The sequence below is a fragment of the Gilbertella persicaria genome (assembly GCF_025201335.1).
Source record: "Gilbertella persicaria strain CBS 190.32 chromosome Unknown B0P05scaffold_22, whole genome shotgun sequence".
Lineage (NCBI taxonomy): Eukaryota > Fungi > Mucoromycota > Mucoromycetes > Mucorales > Choanephoraceae > Gilbertella > Gilbertella persicaria.
In genome coordinates this window covers 120,103-140,988 of record NW_026251983.1, presented here as the reverse complement: position 1 = coordinate 140,988, position 20,886 = coordinate 120,103, and the positions used below count along the sequence as shown (strand labels likewise).

Here is a 20,886-nt window from a genome sequence, read left to right as displayed (position 1 = left end):
GACCAGCTCTTGTTCAGACAAGAAGAGAGGATTTGAAAAGGCTTGAATGCCCTGATCAAACCCATAATATGTTTGTGTTGTGTATATCCTTTTTCTTTGTTGTCTTTGTTGTCTTTGTGTAATAAAAGCTATACATGCAATCCACTTGTATAACAGCTGCATCTGCTTGAGTCTGTTGCTTTATTGCTGTCTTTCATCTTCAGTATGAGTTGATCAGGGCTGATTTCAATTGCCAAACTATGGTGATGTTGTCTTCAATATGCTATAATATTATGTTTTGCTTTCGTATACTTGATTTCTGGCTGCTAGCTTTTTTGTTTTACTTCTTCTTCTTCTTCTTCATCACCATCTTCTTCTTTATAATAACTCAATTAAAGTGTGGTTGCGGTTTGCAACTATTGGCAAAGAAGAAAAAAGAATGCTCATCAAAACAGAGAGTACATTTGGTACGCCAGGTAAAAAGAAATAGGGGTTTGAAACACCGAGCCCTCCTTTTGCATGATGTTCATTGTTTGACATGTCCAAAGCTGTTCTTTTTGACCTCAAAAGCGTCATGTATTATGGTAGGCCTTACTCAGAGATACTAAGCAGTATCTACTAAAAAGAGCCTCTTTTATACTGATTACAGTATGCAATGAACTTTGGATGCAGATTTAGAAGTAATCTTCAAATTGAGTCGATGTTTTCATCTTAGTAAACTCGCTTTCTTTTCTTTGGAAGTACTTGAAGATGGTCTTACTTGATTTTGGTTGGATCAGACTTACATTGGGTCATTCTAAAAAATTCTTGATCGAGTTTTGTTTTGTTTGTTTTTTTTTTTTTTTCATCTTCACGGACCTCCGTGGATCCTCCATGGTCAAAAACATAAATATCACCCAAGCGCCAAACCAATGATACCATTTGATTGATGGGCTCGAAAGAGCATGTTTTAAATGAGAAAACGGGTTGTTTTGATAGTCTGGTTGTCGAGCAATGGCGGATCAAAGATTGGCTTGTTTAAGCAGTGTTTTGAGCATTTTTAAATGATTTTGCTCTAGATGATATATAAAATGTATTATAAATGAAGTTACAAAAGATAATATATATTACTTATAGTTCCAAAAAAAAAAAAAAAAAAAAAAAAAAAAAAAAATAGAGAAATAGAAAAGTGTGCACTTTATAATGTAAATGTGGAGGCAAACAAACAAATGACATACCAAAGGGCTATATTGCGAAGATTGAAATGGAAGGCAACTCCAGTTCTTCTTCCCGTCGCATCAGAATCGGGCTTTTGCTGAAAACTGCGTAAAGATGCAGTTATTCGGCTTTGCTGTAGTAACAAAAGTTGCAGGAATTTGCTTTCTGAGTCTGTTGATATAAAGATCACAGCAGCTTTGCTGTCAAAACATTGAGTAAAGATTCAAAAATGTTTATGAGGCTTTTCGCTTCTATCTCATTGTTTTCATAGGACAATTGGCAAGCAAACATATCCACCAAAGACCACAGCCTCTAAAGTACGTTTCGAGTATTCAAGCTTGTTGTTCGCTCTACTTTTCGTCTTATTGTATCAAATAGAAGCTCAAAGAGTTGTTGGCTTGGTGATTTTCATGAACAGTACCCTTTGGTCGAAGGGCATATTTTGGCTCAAATCAACTCCAAAGGTGCCATGGATGTTAGCAAACATTGCCTGATCATTTTCTAAACGTTGATTGTGCTATTACATACTTTGTTTTGTTGCGTTATACTACAAAAGTGTTGATTGACATGCATGATTTTTTTTGGTAGAAACTATACAAAGGACGCAGATGAATCTGGCAATTATTCATTGATTATTACTTTTGTTGCGGCTTGCATACTTCTCTTACTTCTTTTTACGCTTTTCGCTCGACTAGTTGTTGCTTCCCTTTATTTAGCGTACATGGGAATCAAAGTGTATTTAAATCTATTTATTTTAGCCTATTTCTTTCACCTCAAGAAAAAGTACTGAATAGTAATACTACTTTATATTCATAGTGCTGAAACACCTTGATTATATCTGTTGTCATTGATAAGAGCAATAATCTCATCTATTTTATGCAAAAGACCATCTCTATCACATGCTAAAATTATAAACACCGCCACACAATGCTGACGCATTAAACAAACGCGCAGCAAAAAAAGTCTTTTTTCTTTTTCCTTATAGAAACTGCTACAGAAATGATAAGGTCTATCATGTACTTGTGATCTTTAGGTCCTTGTACGTGCGATTATAGACTGAGGCATTTCAACCCCCAAACCTTCCTCAAGTAGTTTCTGTTGTGATTGCTATTTTTTTATAGTTCAATGAGAGGTAGAGCTGTGTGGCAGCAGCATATTCTGCGAACACCGCGCCACAGCAACGTTCAAGGGATGTGCATATTCTACAAAGAGGGAGTCTCTCGCTTCGTGTCTGTACTGGGGTTAATATTGCTTCATTTTATATGTTGCAGTACGCCTAACCGTCTCCTATACGCGTCTGTGTATTAGAATCACCTCATGTACACGTGTCGACCTCAGTTTCTTGGTGATTGTACTTTTTTGATACCGCTCTGTTAGTCTATGGCCACACTGTACCTAACACCGTATTGCAATCCTCGCCGTTATGCTTGGATCGTCTTCATTTGGTTTAGGTTCTCTCGCAAGAGGGGATTTTCTTCGTCATAGTTTTGCACACGTCTTCTTCCTCATCAGGTGGAACGTGGTAAAGCGATTGCAAATCAAGTGTAGCTGTGATACAGGAGCAAGCATGGTATACCCGTATACTGTGTCTGAAACCCTCTATTGTGCGTCAAAGCGAGTGAAGTTGCTCTCGTATACCTACTTGTCCTTAGCTGGAAAAAAGGGGCCTGGTGCCGTCTGGGCGGAGCCTCACGGCAAAGCTGACGGGTACTTGAGTTGACTTGCTGGTTACTTGCGCTTCGTCTAGTCTGGCTTTGCTAGTCTGGATTGACAAGATTCCCTACTCGTCCAGTACAATACCGTAGTCAAGGCGGGCTTGCTTTTATGCGGATAAGCTTGACACCCTCTTTTTTTATATACTTGGGCCAATGTATACTTGTATATTCAATCATCAATGAAACCGGTCAGCCGGGGCAAGTCGTGGGTCATGGTTCACTACCTGATGGCTATCTTTGGTTTGCTGCGTAGACATTTCCATTAGGGAATGGCCAAAAGCTATGAAACACTAGTCTTTGAAATGTCGGTATAGGGGCATGGTGTGATATCCTGACTTCTCTGTACTTTGGGCTGTTTGTGGCTAATTGGTGTTATGGGCGGATCCGACTTGGTTTTCTTTTTTTTTTAAAAAAACACTGGTTAGTCATGATATTGAAGCCTAAAGTCTGGCGTTGTCTTGTTCATTCTACAAAGTGAATCAAAAAAATCAATTCTCTCTTTTCTGTCTCTTTTATGGCGCAGTACACTTGCAAGGCGGCATCGATTTGGTTGTTTCTTGGTGCGTTTGGGTGATGCCAAACGATGTTGGTTGTGGTTACTGGGTCCACTGCAATCAAGATCAAAAGCAATTGAATCGAGTTTTCTGGTGCCTAAGTTGGGGAATGTCTTCCTGTAAGTTAGCTGTTGGTGATTCAACACTACGCAAAGCATTCTCTGGGTCGTGGTAAAGTCATGCAAGGACATTAGTTTACCCTACAAAGCAATCATAACTTCATTCCTTTTGGGATCAGATGCACTTTTACCTTCTCGTGGTTGATCCTGTTAGTATCAAAGCTTGTCTTTGAGAACCAAACAAAGTGCTCCTTTTTTTTTATTTATCAATAAAATAACTTTATGCTAAGTATATTCAATTCATATGTAAAATAGGATATGTTATGAGGGCTTATTTTTAATACCAAGTCTGACGTTCTTTTTTTTATATAAAATAGAGAGTAAAGTGCAAAAGGACTCGTTGATTTCAAACGATATGCTCATAATTTATACACAGAGAATTAATTTCTTTCAGCTTTAAGGTGTCATTGGTTTTATCAAATGATGAAAAGGACATTGTGCCTCATGAGTAAATACACAAATCGTCTTGGTATATTCATTTAGCCAACAACGAGATGGCATTCGTTAAAAGGAACAGACAAATAAATAGAAGTGCATCAACACACAGAAATAGCGCAAAGCCTGTATATGCTCTAAATACCTACAAACTGTGTTTGCTAACATCCATGGTACCTTTGGAATTAATCTGGACCAAAAGTGACATGTCCAAAATGGTCAAAATATGCCCTTCGACCAAAGGGTACTGTTCATGAAAATCACCAAGCCAACAACTCTTTGAGCTTCTATTTGATACAATAAGACGAAAAGTAGAGCGAACAACAAGCTTGAATACTCGAAACGTACTTTAGAGGCTGTGGTCTTTGGTGGATATGTTTGCTTGCCAATTGTCCTATGAAAACAATGAGATAGAAGCGAAAAGCCTCATAAACATTTTTGAATCTTTACTCAATGTTTTGACAGCAAAGCTGCTGTGATCTTTATATCAACAGACTCAGAAAGCAAATTCCTGCAACTTTTGTTACTACAGCAAAGCCGAATAACTGCATCTTTACGCAGTTTTCAGCAAAAGCCCGATTCTGATGCGACGGGAAGAAGAACTGGAGTTGCCTTCCATTTCAATCTTCGCAATATAGCCCTTTGGTATGTCATTTGTTTGTTTGCCTCCACATTTACATTATAAAGTGCACACTTTTCTATTTCTCTATTTTTTTTTTTTTTTTTTTTTTTTTTTTTTTTTTTGGAACTATAAGTAATATATATTATCTTTTGTAACTTCATTTATAATACATTTTATATATCATCTAGAGCAAAATCATTTAAAAATGCTCAAAACACTGCTTAAACAAGCCAATCTTTGATCCGCCATTGCTCGACAACCAGACTATCAAAACAACCCGTTTTCTCATTTAAAACATGCTCTTTCGAGCCCATCAATCAAATGGTATCATTGGTTTGGCGCTTGGGTGATATTTATGTTTTTGACCATGGAGGATCCACGGAGGTCCGTGAAGATGAAAAAAAAAAAAAAACAAACAAAACAAAACTCGATCAAGAATTTTTTAGAATGACCCAATGTAAGTCTGATCCAACCAAAATCAAGTAAGACCATCTTCAAGTACTTCCAAAGAAAAGAAAGCGAGTTTACTAAGATGAAAACATCGACTCAATTTGAAGATTACTTCTAAATCTGCATCCAAAGTTCATTGCATACTGTAATCAGTATAAAAGAGGCTCTTTTTAGTAGATACTGCTTAGTATCTCTGAGTAAGGCCTACCATAATACATGACGCTTTTGAGGTCAAAAAGAACAGCTTTGGACATGTCAAACAATGAACATCATGCAAAAGGAGGGCTCGGTGTTTCAAACCCCTATTTCTTTTTACCTGGCGTACCAAATGTACTCTCTGTTTTGATGAGCATTCTTTTTTCTTCTTTGCCAATAGTTGCAAACCGCAACCACACTTTAATTGAGTTATTATAAAGAAGAAGATGGTGATGAAGAAGAAGAAGAAGAAGTAAAACAAAAAAGCTAGCAGCCAGAAATCAAGTATACGAAAGCAAAACATAATATTATAGCATATTGAAGACAACATCACCATAGTTTGGCAATTGAAATCAGCCCTGATCAACTCATACTGAAGATGAAAGACAGCAATAAAGCAACAGACTCAAGCAGATGCAGCTGTTATACAAGTGGATTGCATGTATAGCTTTTATTACACAAAGACAACAAAGACAACAAAGAAAAAGGATATACACAACACAAACATATTATGGGTTTGATCAGGGCATTCAAGCCTTTTCAAATCCTCTCTTCTTGTCTGAACAAGAGCTGGTCAGACTCTCAAACACAAACAAGAAGACTCAAAAAAGTAAACATGCAGCGCCATTTGCTTCTGAAATCAATCTGATGAAATAAAATAAAATAATAATAATAATAATAATAATAATAGCAGTAGCATAGAATAAGCTGAAGTAATGAACTAAATATATAATGTTACTTTTGTTTTCATGCTTGGTCACTGCATATTTCTTTTTTTTTTTCTTAAAATAAATGCCACTTAGAAACAAGAAAAATGCTGAGTAGCATATAAATGTCTAGGATGTTATGGTTAAAGAAAATGGTCTAAATTACACATAGCAACAAAGAAAAAGTGTTTTTCTTATCTCAGGTGCTTATTTGTGCATGAAACAGTGCGTGAGTTTTTTCTTTAAAATACCATATTCCATTGATTTCGTCAAGTCAGATAAAAGGCGCTTTTACTTTTTGAGTTGAATATCAAGCACAAAGAACTCACATTTAAGCAAGGGAAGCAGTGTCTGGAGTAAATAGGGAGTAAATCTTTTTATGTATGCATTCATCAATGTCACATGTTTATAATTCATTCATCTTGATCTTATGTTCGAAGAAACAAACAATCAAAACAGATCTTATGTTCAAAGAAACAAACAATCAAAACAGATCTTAAGAGCATAATACTCAAAACACGAATGGATTCATTTTTGGATATATAAAGCAAACATTATCAATATGAAGTTTTCTCATCATTCAATAATGTCTATCTTTTCTTTCAAGCTCACTTTTCTCTGTATCGCTGCTGTTTACCTCATTGCCTCGGTTCCTGCTGTCCCACTCCTTAATGATAACTGTAAAGGCGATAATGCCTGTGCTAATGCTGGCATCTTGACTAACCCTCTTGGTGGTGGAATTTTGAGTGGAGGATCTTCTGTTGGTGGTACATCTAAATCCAAGCCTTAATGAACAACACGACTCCCAAAAAAAGTGACCTTTTTTTTATATTGTGTTGTTTATCAATTAAATAAATATTGCTTTTTGTTATAAAATGTACATTGTTCTAAATGTTGTCTACATAGTGGGCATAGGTTCATTTTCATTTGTTAGAGTTACGCCTACTACAGTTACAATGATGGAAAGAACAATACTGACAAACCAAATATGAAAAAACATTTGCTAATTCGATTACGTTAGAGCAGCATAAAATAAAGAAACAATATACCTTGGTATATTTCAATACATCTGGATCAATAACACTCGTCATATCTTTTTGGCTTTCGAGATCTGTCTTCATATCAAACTTTTCCATCTTGCCTTGGACCACATAATACTGATCTATCTCATACATAGGTACCATACGGATTTTCATCATGGCACGGATAGTACAAAAAGCAGCACGAGCAGACAAAATACTGAGAGCGAAAAGAAATGTAAAAGGAAACAAAGTAAGGCGATACCAACGAGACGTATGGTTTGAAAATGTATAGAGTAAAATCATAGGCAAATGTAAAAAGTTAAAGACACCACCGACATAGTGCAAAATGACCCAGCTGTATCGCATATTCTGAAGTGCATGATGAATAAAGCTTTTAAGACTCGATGTCTTCATGATTTGATAGATATGTTCATGTACATCTACAAACACATCTGGGTGCGTGGTTTGGCAGCCATAGAAGACGGTATATTTACTCATCCAACCTTCAATATTGAGTTCTTTGTAAGAATCAACATGAAAAAAGGTACGCAAGACAGCATTGACTTCATCTCGGAAAGGTTGGTCTGGATCTGTCTCGTATTCTAGTTCAGTGGGCACACTTGGCGTATCATCAAAGGATTCGTATTTCTCCTTTGTTTTCTCTTTTTCAGAGTGTCCAGTGGTAAGTTGTAGGAAGCAGGTGTTGCTCTTTCTTTGGGTGGTGGAGATTTAGCCTTTTCATGTTCTGGTAACTTATTGAACCTTTTGCAGTAATCAAGATACCAAAAGTAAAAATCAAGGTTTTCACCTGAATGTTCTTTGTTTAGCAAATAATATCTAAAGTCCTGCAAGGAAATAGGTTGACAAGTTGTGCCATTCAAAATATGATCTAAACTTAAAGTTAGGCTTAAGCTATTTCTACACTTAAACTTTACCAATATGTACATTTTTTAAGTCGCTTCTTGATCCAGCAAACCAACGCTTTATAGATTCATTGAATGAAGTAAAATAATCAAGCATTTTTATAAGGAAAAAATAAAGAGTAACAAAGATGAAGAATAGGCGTCAATTTGCTTGTATAAATAAAAATTTCTTTAATCTCCAAGGAGAGAAGGTATTATGCATCTTTAGACATTACCTTCCTCCTAAGTCCCTTTTTTCATTTGATCGATCAAGAAAAAAACCCTATTCACTGTTGTCTTTTTTATCACATTTAAAGATCCGCTTTCTTATGGACCCGCCCTTGTTGTTTTTCTTTTTCTTTTTTCATGTTTCACTCAATAAAAGCTATCACTGTAAGTTCAAGCCACCTTAATACTTTCTCCTTAAATCCTTTTTTTTTTCTAAACTGCAAATAGGCACCTTTTCGAGCAGGGGTAAGTCAAAAATAATAAATAAATAAATGTGTATTCAAGCATCAATAGTTGCATACACAATCCTTTGATTTTCGGCGAATAGGCACAGAAAAGAATGCAGGTGCTCTTCAGGATTTACTAAGACGTGTGATGGAAATTGATGCAGATATTACCAATACTCCTATTGCCGAATTCAAACCAAATGTAACTAAAGACGGAAATAACTTTATTGTTGATTCGTGTATTAGACTATGCAATGCAACGCATTTTGTGTAGCAGATCATTTTGATTTGACACACATTCCCTCCAGACTAGAACAAATCAAGGGGTTCAATATTACCTCACAATTAGACGGTTTTGTGAGTGTATTAGATCAAGAACAAGGTGGAGATATGTACATGTTTAGTAATGGAACCTTCGTTTCTTGGGGCATAGATAGCGATCGGCAACAATCCTTTTTAGACACTTTTGTGCAAATGTCTGATTTTAAGGCCACAACAGAGACTGTAGAATACACGATTGATGAAGACGAGTAAGAAAGCAATACGGTTATTTTATTATCTTATAGTTGATTAGAGTAACTGATATAAAGGGCAATGTCATCTTGTTAAATCCATATATGCCTTCCATTGAACTATCAAAGACTGCATTTTCATATGGTCTTGGACGTTCAGCCAAGTTGAAAAGCATTGAAATGGACTTGGAAGACCATTTGGCGCAGCTCAGTGGAGTACCTGCGTCATTTAGTGACGACACACAAAAGCATACACTGAGTCGTGTCCATATAAGCCAGTTGTTCCGTATTCGTCAAAGAATGATGTATGGGTCAAATGATGGGTTTTTGGGAACGGCTGATTTTCATTGGGCAAGACCTGAACTTGAAGGTAAAATGACATTTTATTTACTGATACTTATATCGAATATAAGCCTATGTTGACAAGATATCAAAACAATTTAATGTGCGCACAAGAATTGAAACAATCAACAAAAAGATAGGTAAAGTATACACACATAGTATACATGGCTGATTGCTTTTTTTTTTAAAAATAGACTATGCCAATGACTTGCTAAGCACAGCTAAAGCATTTGATCTTTTTATGTAAATTACCATAAACAGAAAGTGCTGAGTCAAATACAAAAAGTTACTTGGTAAACATATACTTCAAGGCATTATTATGAAATAAAGAGCTACTAGATGGTTGTTTATATAAATAAAGTACATTAGTATAAGAACAGTACCATTGTATGCCATTGTAAGGTAAAAAAAACACTGACATTATGTATCAAACAGTTAGATTTAATTTAAAGGTCAGAAATGTTATATTTTTCTGAAGTTTCTTTTTTTTTTTAATTCTTTTTCTTCTTACCAAAACAAAAATTATGAAACTTGCTTTAAAGACATCGATTGTGTTGATTTATTGTACTTTATGTAAGGGAATTGTTGTAAATATGTATTTTCGAGTATTGAACTTTATTGTTATTAGCTGTCCTTGCTAAAGGTGGTGGTGGTGGCCGAGCTGGAGGTGGAAGCAGAGGTGGAAGCAGAGGAGGAAGCAGAGAAGGTTCCAGTTCAGGCAGAAGTGGCTATGGTGGTACAGGCAGTTCTACTGGAAGAGGTGTTGCAGGTAAGACACTCTATCATGGTTAGTCTCTTATTCACACATATACAACAGGTACTGGAAGTACACCCAACAGTGTAGCATCTAAAGGTGGATCTGGCGGATTTGGTGGCTCACCTCCACCTGCTTATGCTGCCACAAGAAGTAAGGATGGATACAAATCATATGTTACTGACAAAATCTTTAGGTTCTTATACAAACTATGCCCCAGCTTATGGAGGCGGATATACATCCACTGGACGTTATGGTTATGTAGGACGATACAATCCAGTTTTTCCTTATTTCTTTATTATGCCACCCTTCTTATTTTTGGGCTATCATACTGCCTATCATCGCTACAATTCAGAGACTGGTTATTATTATGCACCTCAGTTAACTGAGCAAGGCAGCAGCACACAGAATGTGATCATCAATGGCACAGCTAATTCTGGCAAAGATGAAAATTACCATTATACGTTTAATATCAGTACAAACAACCAATTTCCTATGGTGGATCATGCCTTTTTTTCTACTTCAGACCAAAGTGCTCCTATCTCTGATTTTGTCTATCGTCTCCAGTTTACTCAATTGGTTGAATTTGAAGATACAAACCAGAACGGCTTTTATGATCCTAATGAACAGATTTACTCAGTATCTTCTCTGCGTAATTTAGCATGGCAACCCTTCCAAGTGTCGAATATAACAGTACCCAATAATGCTACTCAATTTTATTTGCAGACCAGTACATTTGCCAATGTTACTTATAACAATACAAGCCCATTCTTTACTGTCCGCATTACTTACCGTACCAGTAATATTCAATTGAACAATACAGCACCTATTGTGATGCAGCCCAACTCTTTAGAATATGATTTTGCTATTGAAGGATTTCCCAATACACGCCCTAATGCTCGTTTGGCTGTTGCTCAATTGGTCTCTACTCCTTCTGATGTGCCTATCAATTTCGATGTGAACATGACAACACCTGTCGATGTAGCTAACCAAATCAAGACAAACATGACTTATGGTCTCTCTATCGGCGATTACACAGAAGGAAGACTAGAATACCAAAATACAGTCAATATTTCAGATGTATCAACAATCAGCAATGACTTGAATCCTCAGACATTGGCTTCTATTCCAACCTATACTGAAGATGACTGGATTTGGGGATCCAATGCTTCTGCTGCTAATCGAAACAATAAGCTCTTGTTTGTGACTATGCCTTTTAATGGCTCTGGAAGTGCTTCCTTCTCTGGTTTTGGGTTTTTAGATACAGATGTTATGAGTGCTATGGCTGCAAGTGCTGGTCATCGTCTTGTACAATCCAGTGCCCATCTCCTGCTTGTTTTGAGTGTCGCTGCTTATTTATTTCTTTAAATAGAATGTTGCACACAGCCACATCTCTGATTACGTCATGGTCAAGACAAACACATCCCATTTTAAGAGCAGATATTAAGCCAGTTTAATAGTAATGTCGACATTTTGAAAAAAAAAAAAAAAAAAGACGCATCAGGAAGTGTGATGCTTTTTGTTATATTGATATATTTATCTAAGCTGTGTAGTGAAATGAGAGTTGGACGAGATTGAGCGTTCAGAAGTGAGAATTAAAATATCATTTAGATGGCTAAGACAAGATTTGAAAAAATCCCTTTGTTCGTGAGGATCATCCAAGTAGGCATTGAATGCTGCTTTCACATTCTCAGAACCATCAGAAACAAGCTGAGAACTTAGACCAGAACTAGTTTCTGTAGGTTGTTCAGCAGCAATTTGAACCCTTTGAGCTATATGAGAGGGAACTACTAATAAGAATAATTGTAAGCATAATCCGAATATTACTATCGAATGCATTCCTGATGATTTTACATATTTGGGTAGATAATAATGGTAGGCTCGACCCGTTTCAAGAGATGCATGTGCTTGCAAGATGTTTGGTTCCATTGAAAATCAGCACAAGAACAGCCTGTTATGACATCCTTCTCTACGGCAATCTTGTATTTTACCTCTTCTGTGGTAAAGGAGGCAACACTGTAGCATCTTGGTCTTTCTAATGCCACCATTAACGCCAAGGCATTATCGTTAATGGCTTCAGTATTAATTCCTCTTCTTCTTTCTTCAGGATCCACTCTGCCCACATTTAAGAGCAATCTTGAAATGTTTTGTTGGTAGTCCTTTTGGATATAATCTCTGAATAGAAACTCTGGCGTCTCTCTTTCTGTAGCAATCTGTTCTCAATCAACGATTTGTTGCTTTTTAACAGAGAAAGATGTTGGAGAAGAGCAAGTAAGAGCTAACACTGTGACTTGCAAGAAAATCAACTGCTCTAGGCTTTTGAAGGTATTTTGCTTGATAGTCCAAACACTGTCGATTTCAGTTCTTAAAGCATCATAATTATACAATTGGCCAGCCTGAAGACTTCGAGATCTATGATAGACATATTCCTTTGTCCTTCTTGGCGACATGTCTTTTGTAGACCCATTTGACATCAAAAACTGCTTCAAAGTTTTTGATCTCTTCCTTGTAGTTCTCGATGACATGGGTTACAATGGTTGTAAGCAAAGGTAATTACTTCTTAGTAACAATACTGTTGGACTTTTTTTTTTTGCATAATAAAATTGAATGATTTTTGAAATTGAGTGTTTCTTGAAATTAAATGCTTATTTTAAGTTTGAACGCGCTTTTGACAGATTTACTTCTGTTGACTATTTTAGAAATTCACTAAATAAAAGTCACAAACTTGGTCAACATTACTTAAAATGGGCGATATAAGGATGTGCCCTTTCCTAGTGCTGACGTCACTTTCACCAGTCGTCTAACCGGAGTCATGGGCCTTCAATACATTTTTTTTCTTAAAACTCTTTTCAGTAATCATAGCTTCTTTCTCCCCACTCTTCATATATACATAAAATGGCTCAAGATTTGCCTCCCGCCCAAGGTTTCCCTGAAGTTAGATACCGTCGTTACTTGCCCAAGCGTGGACCTTCCGGTCTCGTCACTCTTCTTGGTCTTACTGCTATTTCAGCTTTTGGTTTCTACAGAGTTGGTCAAGGCAATCTCGAAAGAAGGTAAATTTTCCTCAAATTCTCCAGTTGATTTATGTTTGATTAAATAGAGAATTGAAGCGTGAAAACATTTGGTCACGTATTTACCTTACTCCACTTTTGATTGCTGAAACTGATCGTGATAGCTATCGTCGTTCTGAAGCCGCAAAGGCTCGTGAAGAAGAAATTATGAAGGATGTCGAAGGTTGGAAGGCCGGAGAATCAGTTTATAACAACACCAAATACTACACTGCACCAAAGTTTGTTATTGTTCCTGAAGAGAATTAAAGCAATTGTCAAAAGCGATATTTTTTTTTCTATTTTTTTTCTTTTCTTCTTTTTTTTTTTAGATGTATCCAGCCATCAACACACAATTGTTTATTTTCATTGCACTGGAAAGCAGATCAACAAAAAGGAAAAAGAATTGACACAACAAAGTAATATATTTGAGTCTATAGTCTATACAAGGAAAGATGGCACAATGTTTATAGATTCAAAAAATGTAAAAAGACGAATACGAGAGCATAATACATGATGCTCAAAGCAGACAATGTAGAAGCAGCATTTCCGTCAGTGGGTTCAGGTGTATTGCTAGTGCTGAATTGAATGTTTTTGTAATAAGTGTAAGTATCGACACTTGTAGCATAATCAGACGAACCACCACCAAAAAATGTGCTGAACATTAGACTGGAAATACCAACAGAATCGCTTGAGCGAAATTGGATATGCTGTTGGTTAATCATAAGTGAACCATCTTGCCATACTTGTAAGATTCCATTTGAATTTGAACCTGAATTTAGCTTGATATAAACTTCCATACGAGTCCATTTTTTAGTAGAGAATTGAATGACACCTCGAGAAAACGATGTACCATAATCGGTATTACAAATGACTTGTTTACTGTTACAGAGACTGTCAGAAGTTGGAATATAAGCATACGCTTCGCCTGCTCCTATAAAAAGAAGTTTGTAACTATAAATAATACAACTACTAATTTACCATTGGCCCTCCACATCAGTCGCACTGAGAAGCAGTTGGACCCTGTTGCCTTTTCACCACCTGAACATCCTTCACCAGGAGGTCCTTTATGCCTTATTTAGTTTTGATTGCAAGTCAAATTAAAATTTACCTCCAAAAATGCCAGGAAGCTTCCCACCCTTTACCCAATTAAAATCAGAATCGAATGCAAGATCGTAACTTAAAAGAGCTGTGTTATATGTCTTTCCGTCGTCAGGCACAGAAAAGAACTCCACACCACCTACAACACCATCACTTGTTTTTGTGCCGACGGGAGCATAAGAACCAGTAGGATATTTGACTTGAAGTACAGTCTCATTTCCTGTAACTGGGTCCTGAACAAAACTAATGTCCTCACTTCCATAAAAGCTTTTGCCTGAAGTTGCCCAATTGGATGTCACATAATCAACAGCGGATGATTGTGCGTTTCCTGGCATAGGCGCATTCCATGTCTTGGATAGCCCTAATGCTGCTGCTCTCGATGAAACAGGGTCTGCTAAAGAAAGCAGAATAAATTCACTAGTACACAGCGTAGCTAACAAGCTACGCAAAAACATTTCTCCTGAAATAACAAAAAGAAAACAAAAAAAAAGAATTAAAGGTAAGAGCTATTTTTTGAACAGTTAAAAATAGGAGATTTTTGTTCATAAGCCAATAAGATTACCTTATTTGAGCATTCTAAGGTAAAAATTTATGTCATCATCATTCTCCTAATAGCATGAATTGGGCGTAAAGCAAAAGAATGTGTTGCCAATACTATCAGATTAAATGAATACATGATGCTTTTTTGATCATATGCAGTGCCTTTTTTTTCCTTTTAATTTTGTATCGTATTCTGAGGCACTGTTTCAATTGCCGTCAACCTTGAACTTCTCTTGTCCTACATGTAAACTTCTTTGAAAGAAATAGTTAGACTAGGTGTTATAAGAAATAGAACTGCATATACATACAATGTGTTGCAACATTCTGATTTTTTTCTCATTAATCTCGACTGTAACTAAACTGTAAAAAGATAGCTTGCCTTTATAATAATATCCATCTGTAGTCTACATATGAGTAGTTTAATCATTATTAACGACAGAGATATCGTTCCTTTGTCTATGGTCTTGGCACTAAGAATGTTTGTTTGTTTTTTGGTAGATTTACAAATTTGGAGAAATGTTACTGCTAGAATTATGGAGCGCTCTTTTTCCTCGTTTAATGGCAAGCATCCGTAATTCTTTTCCTTCAGGCAACTAAATCTACTTCATGTTGTTAGAATTAAGCGTTTTTGTACCATATAAACTCATAAACAATATAGAATTATTAAAACAGGCAGATTTTACATTGATATTCCCCAACAAAGTTCATTCACACAACATAATACTTTTCAATTCATGTTGAAAGACAATCCATATGTTGACTTTAATGTCACTGCAGTTTCATATAATTGAGGGTTTTTGTTTCAAATGCTTTTTGTATCTAAAATTAAAATAATATATTTTATTGATATTTATTGTCTTGAGATCTTTTTCTATATCTGCTGTTTAAACAAATGAACAGGACTTATTTTGAGAACCTTGGAGACAGATAACAGAGGAGGACAGTGATAATAGTCATGTCCGTCCTCAGCTTTTCCTCCGTATGCACAAGGGATTCTAGCAGCAAAAGAATTGACAAGGTAATCAGGCATGCGTGAATGATTCTGCTTAGCATAGACAAGTGTCATGGTGTAATCATTCCTATCAGGACAAATATTTGGTTTGTATTTCGGTACTGTGGCTGATGTGTTGTTATAGAATCCAGTAACGCAAGTATATCTACAACTACCAACACTAAGGCACAATCTAGAGTCAAACACATCCAGACGATATTGACGATCATTAGGAATAGCAGCAGCTGTAACAAGCCGAGAAACAATTAAATAGACAAATAAAGCAAATTTCATTTTATTTAAGAGACAGAGAGAGAGAAGTAAAAAAAAAAGAGAAAATAAAGTAATTATACCTGGTATTTAGGCGTGCTTTATTACCTTTTAAAATTCTTTTCCTTTGTTATAAAAGAGTCTGTATAAGTTATGCAATGAATCTCTCCCTCAAGATACTCAGATTTGAATAAGGTTCAATTAATGAAGACATCTCAACATTTACAAGCTCTTTTAATTGAAAAAAAAAAAAAATCCCTTCCTGTTAAATACAATTGTACAAAAAAAAAAAATACAATTCAATATAACAGGAGAACCGTATTTTTATTTTCAATTGTTTGTAGATCCGAGAGAAAAAGGAGTGACCTATGGCGTTGTTCTAGAGTCTACATGCCATACTTTATGCCTTTTTTTTTTAAAAAAAAACAAAGCCAAGTTCCACAAATGTTAGCATGAACACCCAATGCTTAATCGTCGCATTTTCTTTTGTATATATGTGTGACATAGTGACTCATTGAAAGCATATGACTCCTTTCTTTTCATCAAGTACAAGCTTCTCTTGGTTATTTTTGATAAAAACAAACAAGATATTTTTTTATGATAGAAATTCAATATCACTAGCCATTCATTGTCTACAACTTAGAGTTGACATCAGACTAATTAGGTAAGCGAACATTCAATTGTAATCCAGAATAAGAAACAATGTTTTGCCCTTGTTTTTTTATTCTTTTCTTCTTCTTCTTTTATAAACAATGGAAACAGCAGTAAGAAAAGCAACTCGACTTGATTATAACCCCCTAAACAAAAGCATTTATCAAGTAAAATGATAAAACTATTTGATTGTACAGTTTTACTTACTCTTATTAGCATTAATCAGGTTAACTTTTGAAAGTCCTGGTAACGCAGCAACCATTGTTGACTTGTTAAAGGATAGACTGAGAGAAAACTCTTGGATCGTAAGCAAATAGTTGTAAAAAGATCGCGTCGCTCATTCGATAAGATCATATTTAAATCACTTATCACGATCCATACCTTGATGAGACTCGGGAATGGTGAAAAAGTAATAAGCTATGTAGAGACACAACCATCAGCTTTAGATACTAGTAAACTTAGAGAGAAATCTTCAGGTAATTAAGCCATGTCTTGGCGTTTATTTACTAATTAAATAGGCGTTGTCCATATTCAAAATATTTATCTGTATACTGCTTATTTGGAGCAAAAAGTGATTGCATATCGACAGTTACGATACGACTACGTCAAAAACACAATAGGCACCAAAGAGAGTAGACTAAGACATTTACCAGTCAATGAAGGCCTATTAAAAGAAACTGTTATACTTCAAAAGCAAATAGGCACTTTATTAAAATGCAATGTAAGTTGTATTATGCACAATTCAGACATTTATACAAAGTAGTTTATTTTGGACGATGTAGACAACAATATTAGTATTTATGCTTTTCGTTTATTAGTCGAAGATTTGCTTGTCTTATTCCAAGTCATGAATGAGTCTATTGTGAATATATTAGAGCATTATTTTACTATGGAAAAGCCTGATGCTCGAACAAGCTTAGAGATTTACAAACGATTTGCGCGGCAAACACAGGATACAACCTCATTCTTGGAAAGAGCACGAAAACTACAGCACGAATTGCGCATTGCTGTTCCATCTGTTAAACATGCAAGTGTTTTGATTTTCATTCTATTTATGCTCATCATTTGAGTAATAGGCACCTTTGTCCTTAGCTGCAGCACTTCAAGAATATCTTGATCAAGACAAAAACAGCAAACCACCAGTCGAACCCCCTGTTAATATTGGTAACATTTCCAAACCAAAGTTTAGTATTAATCTATCGTTTAGTCTATGCACCGCCACCACCACCACCGCAGCAACCATTAAGCGATCCATTTGCTCCTTTGACAGATCCACAACCACGACCAAAAGAATTGGTTGACTTCTTTGCAAGTCTTGAAAATGAGACAGTCAATATTTTTTATAATCCAATTGTTCAACAGCAACCAATGCTTCCTCCCCCTACACCTGTGACAGGTCATAATCCTTTTCGAACAGAATCCATGAACATTGTACCTCAACCATCATTATCGATTACATATGGCAATTCAAATCCTTTTAGAGCTAACACAATGCCTCAAGCAAGCAATTCAACACCTTTAACTTATTTTGGGGACACAGCTGGTTTTACTCAAGTAAATAACAACAATCCGTTCACTTCGAGCAACAATATGATGGTAATATCACCTAGTGTTGTGCCTAGCCATAATCCATTTAGTAACCATACAACCAAGCAACCTTGGGGTTAATAAAAATAAAAAAAGATGTACATAAGCCACATTTAAAAAAAGAAAATTATTTATTTAAAATTATGATTACAAGAATCTAGAAAAGAAAAGTTAGAATAGAGTTTGACAGACAAGGTAATTTTCTATCCTTTTTCTTTTGATCAGATAAACGACATTCGACATTCTATAATGAGCTTGTACAGGCTCGAGTCCGTCCGCCCGTCGGTAATGTATCATCATAAAAAAAAAAAGAAAAAAGAATGCGTACTGGATAAATATTTACCATGTTCAATTCTTTTTCGAACGAGAAGACCAAAGGATCAAAGAGTCGTTGCAAGAAACATAACTAAAAAGAGAATAAGTAAAAGCACAAAAAAAAAGTATACGAAAAAGAACGAGAAAAGGGTCAGACAAGGCTGATAACTTATGTCTTTAAATAGGCAACACAATTGTAATTCAGGGATGAATATAATTCGGACATTTTATCTTCATTCCCCTTTCTCTCTCTTTTTCTTGTTATGATATTTACCTTTTGATCAAATGGTCTCCCGGGAAATAGGAAGAAAAGAAAAGTGAAAAAGAAAAAGACATGCCTTGCAAATTTATACTTTTACTAGAAAATTTTTTCAATTGAAGTGTGCGGGTGACTGCCAAACTTGTGTTGCCCGAAGAATCAAATAAGTTTTTCAGGGCATTCAAAACTTTCCTGTGTAATGTGCCTTGATTTGGCTCAATGATTGGCTTGTTCTGTTCGTTTACAAGAAAATCAACCCAATCAACTTAAGCATCAAGCGTGTATGTCTGCTTGCAATCCTAGAATGACTCTTCAGATGATATCCTGTTTTCTTTGTTTCTTCTTTATCTCATTTGAAATGCTAAGATTTAAGCAAGTTATTCAACAACCTGTTGTTCAGTTCTCTTTCTTATTTAGCTTCTTTTTCTTCATTACTAGCTTCTATCTGTGTCGATACTATATTTACAAGCATAGTCAACAAGAAAGAACAAGAGAGAAGCAAACAAGCTGGATTTTGACCCTTTGGAGTAGTTTAGTTTGTACTGTTGTTTCAATTCCTTTTGTGATCCAATTCTTTAATGCTGATCTGGATATGCAACTATTGGGAATTGATAACTCATTTCATACGGGCTTTGTCTGCTTCTTTATTACCTATCTTATGCTTGACTTGACTTTAGGGTCTATTTATTACAGAGAACGTATTACACTCATGACAGGATGGGTCCACCATATGTTCTATATGGCCCTTTTGTCTTATTTCTTGCGTCTTCAGGTCTCATCTCTATTTACAGTCAGTTCTATTTTAGAACTACCAACACTGATTTTAGCTATTGGATCCATAGTGCATGAATGGCGATCGGACCTTTTGTTTGGATCAAGCTTTTTTCTCCTGCGTTTGGTGGCACATGCCTGGATGACAGTCAATCTCAAAAGGCATCATCGTATTGAATTCATGTGGATTGTGGCTCTTATTATTTATCCACTTCATATCTATTGGTTTTATGGTAAGTCCCCTTTTTTCTGTCTACATTGTTCATTCATTCAACTTCCCAATAGGCATAATTCAAATACAAATAAGAAAGTTGACTGCCTATCGAAAGATGCAGCGACTTGCTCATAAAACCAAATATTTCATCTAAACTTTTTGAATAAAAACCATCACATATAAAAGGCAACAAAGTAGATTGTTTATTTTGAGAAAACATCTAGTTCTTGTTGGAGATGATACCATCGAAACGGTTCTTGAACCATTCTTGGGATTCTTCCTTCTTGATACGGTGGTTAATACCAACCTTGGACTTGCAGTGCTTTCTGCGGGAGACACGGTTACCAGGACGACCCATGACAACGTAGTAGTCCATACCGTAGATACCAATGGAAGGATCGTACTTGATACCCAAATCAATGTGTTCGTCAATACCGAAACCAAAGTTACCAGTTTCAGAGAAGTTACGGGCCTTGAGTTCGTATTCCTTGACCTTCAAACCACGTTCGAGGATTTCTTCAGCCTTAGGACCACGGACAGTAACGTGAACAGAGATCTTTTCGTTACGACGAATGGAGAAAGTACGGACAGTGTAACGGGCCTTGGAGTAGACGGGAGTTTGACCAGTCAATTGTTCAAGAACCTTGGCGGCACGAGTCAATCTATCACCAGATTCACCAACACAAATGTTGAGAACCAACTTTTCGATTTGGAGGTTTCTCATGGGGTTGACAGCAGTCTTTTGTTCAGCACTCTAGAGAAGATAGGTTAGTATATCATACACAAAGGCACACACAAGAGAGAAAGAGAAGAAAAAATGCAAGTATTCATTGAGTCGATATGATGATAAAGCGTGTTGTATATATGACATGTTGAACTAGGCTGCTTTTTTTTAAGTGCTGAATGCAAAGAGATCGATCCATTCTATAATTCTGTTCGATGAGTTGTGTGCCTGAGTCATTTGATTTTCAACCTCTGTTTGTCCATCCATCCATCCATCCATCCATTTAAAATTGATACGTCCAGATGCTATTCCCTTCCTAACTCTCTCTCTCCCTCATTGTATATCTAAGCTTACCATCTTTGTTGATTATAGGCCCACGAGGATGGAAAGAAGGATTGACAGTTTGGGCGATATGGGATGTGAGGTTAGTCCTCACATTCAAGGGTAAAAAAAAAA

The 20,886-nt window shown here is 36.0% G+C and overlaps 12 protein-coding genes across 12 annotated transcripts; 7 read left to right on the top strand and 5 right to left on the bottom strand.

Moving 5' to 3' along the window:
* The first annotated feature begins 6,397 nt into the window (after positions 1 to 6,397).
* On the top strand, positions 6,398 to 6,849 carry B0P05DRAFT_543506 (uncharacterized protein). The gene has a single exon (XM_051578443.1). It carries the CDS (start codon positions 6,536 to 6,538, stop codon positions 6,761 to 6,763), a length of 228 nt encoding a protein of 75 aa, XP_051434383.1. The 5' UTR covers positions 6,398 to 6,535; the 3' UTR covers positions 6,764 to 6,849.
* B0P05DRAFT_543497 (uncharacterized protein) lies at positions 6,831 to 8,070 on the bottom strand. Its single transcript, XM_051578442.1, has 2 exons — positions 7,616 to 8,070; positions 6,831 to 7,589 (listed from the first exon to the last, which is right to left on the bottom strand). The coding sequence occupies exons 1-2, from the start codon at positions 7,940 to 7,942 to the stop codon at positions 6,897 to 6,899; spliced, it is 1,020 nt and encodes a 339-aa protein (XP_051434382.1). The 5' UTR covers positions 7,943 to 8,070; the 3' UTR covers positions 6,831 to 6,896.
* A 1-nt stretch (position 8,071) lies between these two features.
* B0P05DRAFT_543495 (uncharacterized protein) lies at positions 8,072 to 9,585 on the top strand. The gene is made up of 7 exons (XM_051578441.1): positions 8,072 to 8,290; positions 8,354 to 8,371; positions 8,420 to 8,554; positions 8,599 to 8,882; positions 8,927 to 9,234; positions 9,278 to 9,346; positions 9,401 to 9,585. The coding sequence occupies exons 1-7, from the start codon at positions 8,264 to 8,266 to the stop codon at positions 9,451 to 9,453; spliced, it is 894 nt and encodes a 297-aa protein (XP_051434381.1). The 5' UTR covers positions 8,072 to 8,263; the 3' UTR covers positions 9,454 to 9,585.
* Positions 9,586 to 9,691: 106 nt separating this feature from the next.
* Positions 9,692 to 10,108, top strand: B0P05DRAFT_118889 (uncharacterized protein). The gene is made up of 2 exons (XM_051572987.1): positions 9,692 to 9,779; positions 9,835 to 10,108. Exons 1-2 carry the CDS (start codon positions 9,731 to 9,733, stop codon positions 9,996 to 9,998), a joined length of 213 nt encoding a protein of 70 aa, XP_051434380.1. The 5' UTR covers positions 9,692 to 9,730; the 3' UTR covers positions 9,999 to 10,108.
* B0P05DRAFT_118886 (uncharacterized protein) lies at positions 9,950 to 11,734 on the top strand. The gene is made up of 2 exons (XM_051572986.1): positions 9,950 to 9,975; positions 10,024 to 11,734. Exon 2 carries the CDS (start codon positions 10,099 to 10,101, stop codon positions 11,326 to 11,328), a length of 1,230 nt encoding a protein of 409 aa, XP_051434379.1. The 5' UTR covers positions 9,950 to 9,975; positions 10,024 to 10,098; the 3' UTR covers positions 11,329 to 11,734.
* Positions 11,735 to 11,810: 76 nt separating this feature from the next.
* Positions 11,811 to 12,074, bottom strand: B0P05DRAFT_543492 (uncharacterized protein; the record flags this gene model as incomplete). Its single annotated transcript, XM_051578440.1, has 1 exon — positions 11,811 to 12,074. A coding segment is annotated over one exon (264 nt), but the record flags the coding sequence as incomplete, so codon positions are not given.
* A 478-nt stretch (positions 12,075 to 12,552) lies between these two features.
* B0P05DRAFT_637828 (GRIM-19) lies at positions 12,553 to 13,313 on the top strand. The gene is made up of 3 exons (XM_051583664.1): positions 12,553 to 12,650; positions 12,700 to 13,013; positions 13,061 to 13,313. Exons 2-3 carry the CDS (start codon positions 12,856 to 12,858, stop codon positions 13,275 to 13,277), a joined length of 375 nt encoding a protein of 124 aa, XP_051434377.1. The 5' UTR covers positions 12,553 to 12,650; positions 12,700 to 12,855; the 3' UTR covers positions 13,278 to 13,313.
* Positions 13,314 to 13,527: 214 nt separating this feature from the next.
* On the bottom strand, positions 13,528 to 14,443 carry B0P05DRAFT_579557 (uncharacterized protein; the record flags this gene model as incomplete). The annotated part of the gene is made up of 4 exons (XM_051581938.1): positions 13,528 to 13,586; positions 13,627 to 13,941; positions 13,989 to 14,072; positions 14,119 to 14,443. The coding sequence occupies 4 exons, from the start codon at positions 14,441 to 14,443 to the stop codon at positions 13,528 to 13,530; spliced, it is 783 nt and encodes a 260-aa protein (XP_051434376.1).
* Positions 14,444 to 15,469: 1,026 nt separating this feature from the next.
* Positions 15,470 to 15,970, bottom strand: B0P05DRAFT_543482 (uncharacterized protein). Its single transcript, XM_051578439.1, has one exon. The coding sequence runs from the start codon at positions 15,931 to 15,933 to the stop codon at positions 15,520 to 15,522; it is 414 nt and encodes a 137-aa protein (XP_051434375.1). The 5' UTR covers positions 15,934 to 15,970; the 3' UTR covers positions 15,470 to 15,519.
* Positions 15,971 to 16,219: 249 nt separating this feature from the next.
* On the top strand, positions 16,220 to 18,259 carry B0P05DRAFT_543481 (ANTH domain-containing protein). The gene is made up of 7 exons (XM_051578438.1): positions 16,220 to 16,727; positions 16,758 to 16,865; positions 16,910 to 17,036; positions 17,079 to 17,281; positions 17,324 to 17,593; positions 17,637 to 17,724; positions 17,768 to 18,259. Exons 1-7 carry the CDS (start codon positions 16,662 to 16,664, stop codon positions 18,226 to 18,228), a joined length of 1,323 nt encoding a protein of 440 aa, XP_051434374.1. The 5' UTR covers positions 16,220 to 16,661; the 3' UTR covers positions 18,229 to 18,259.
* An 804-nt stretch (positions 18,260 to 19,063) lies between these two features.
* B0P05DRAFT_543471 (uncharacterized protein) lies at positions 19,064 to 19,894 on the top strand. The gene is made up of 2 exons (XM_051578437.1): positions 19,064 to 19,725; positions 19,778 to 19,894. Exons 1-2 carry the CDS (start codon positions 19,080 to 19,082, stop codon positions 19,858 to 19,860), a joined length of 729 nt encoding a protein of 242 aa, XP_051434373.1. The 5' UTR covers positions 19,064 to 19,079; the 3' UTR covers positions 19,861 to 19,894.
* A 14-nt stretch (positions 19,895 to 19,908) lies between these two features.
* On the bottom strand, positions 19,909 to 20,775 carry B0P05DRAFT_543469 (60S ribosomal protein L11). The gene has a single exon (XM_051578436.1). The coding sequence runs from the start codon at positions 20,428 to 20,430 to the stop codon at positions 19,927 to 19,929; it is 504 nt and encodes a 167-aa protein (XP_051434372.1). The 5' UTR covers positions 20,431 to 20,775; the 3' UTR covers positions 19,909 to 19,926.
* Positions 20,776 to 20,886: the final 111 nt, after the last annotated feature.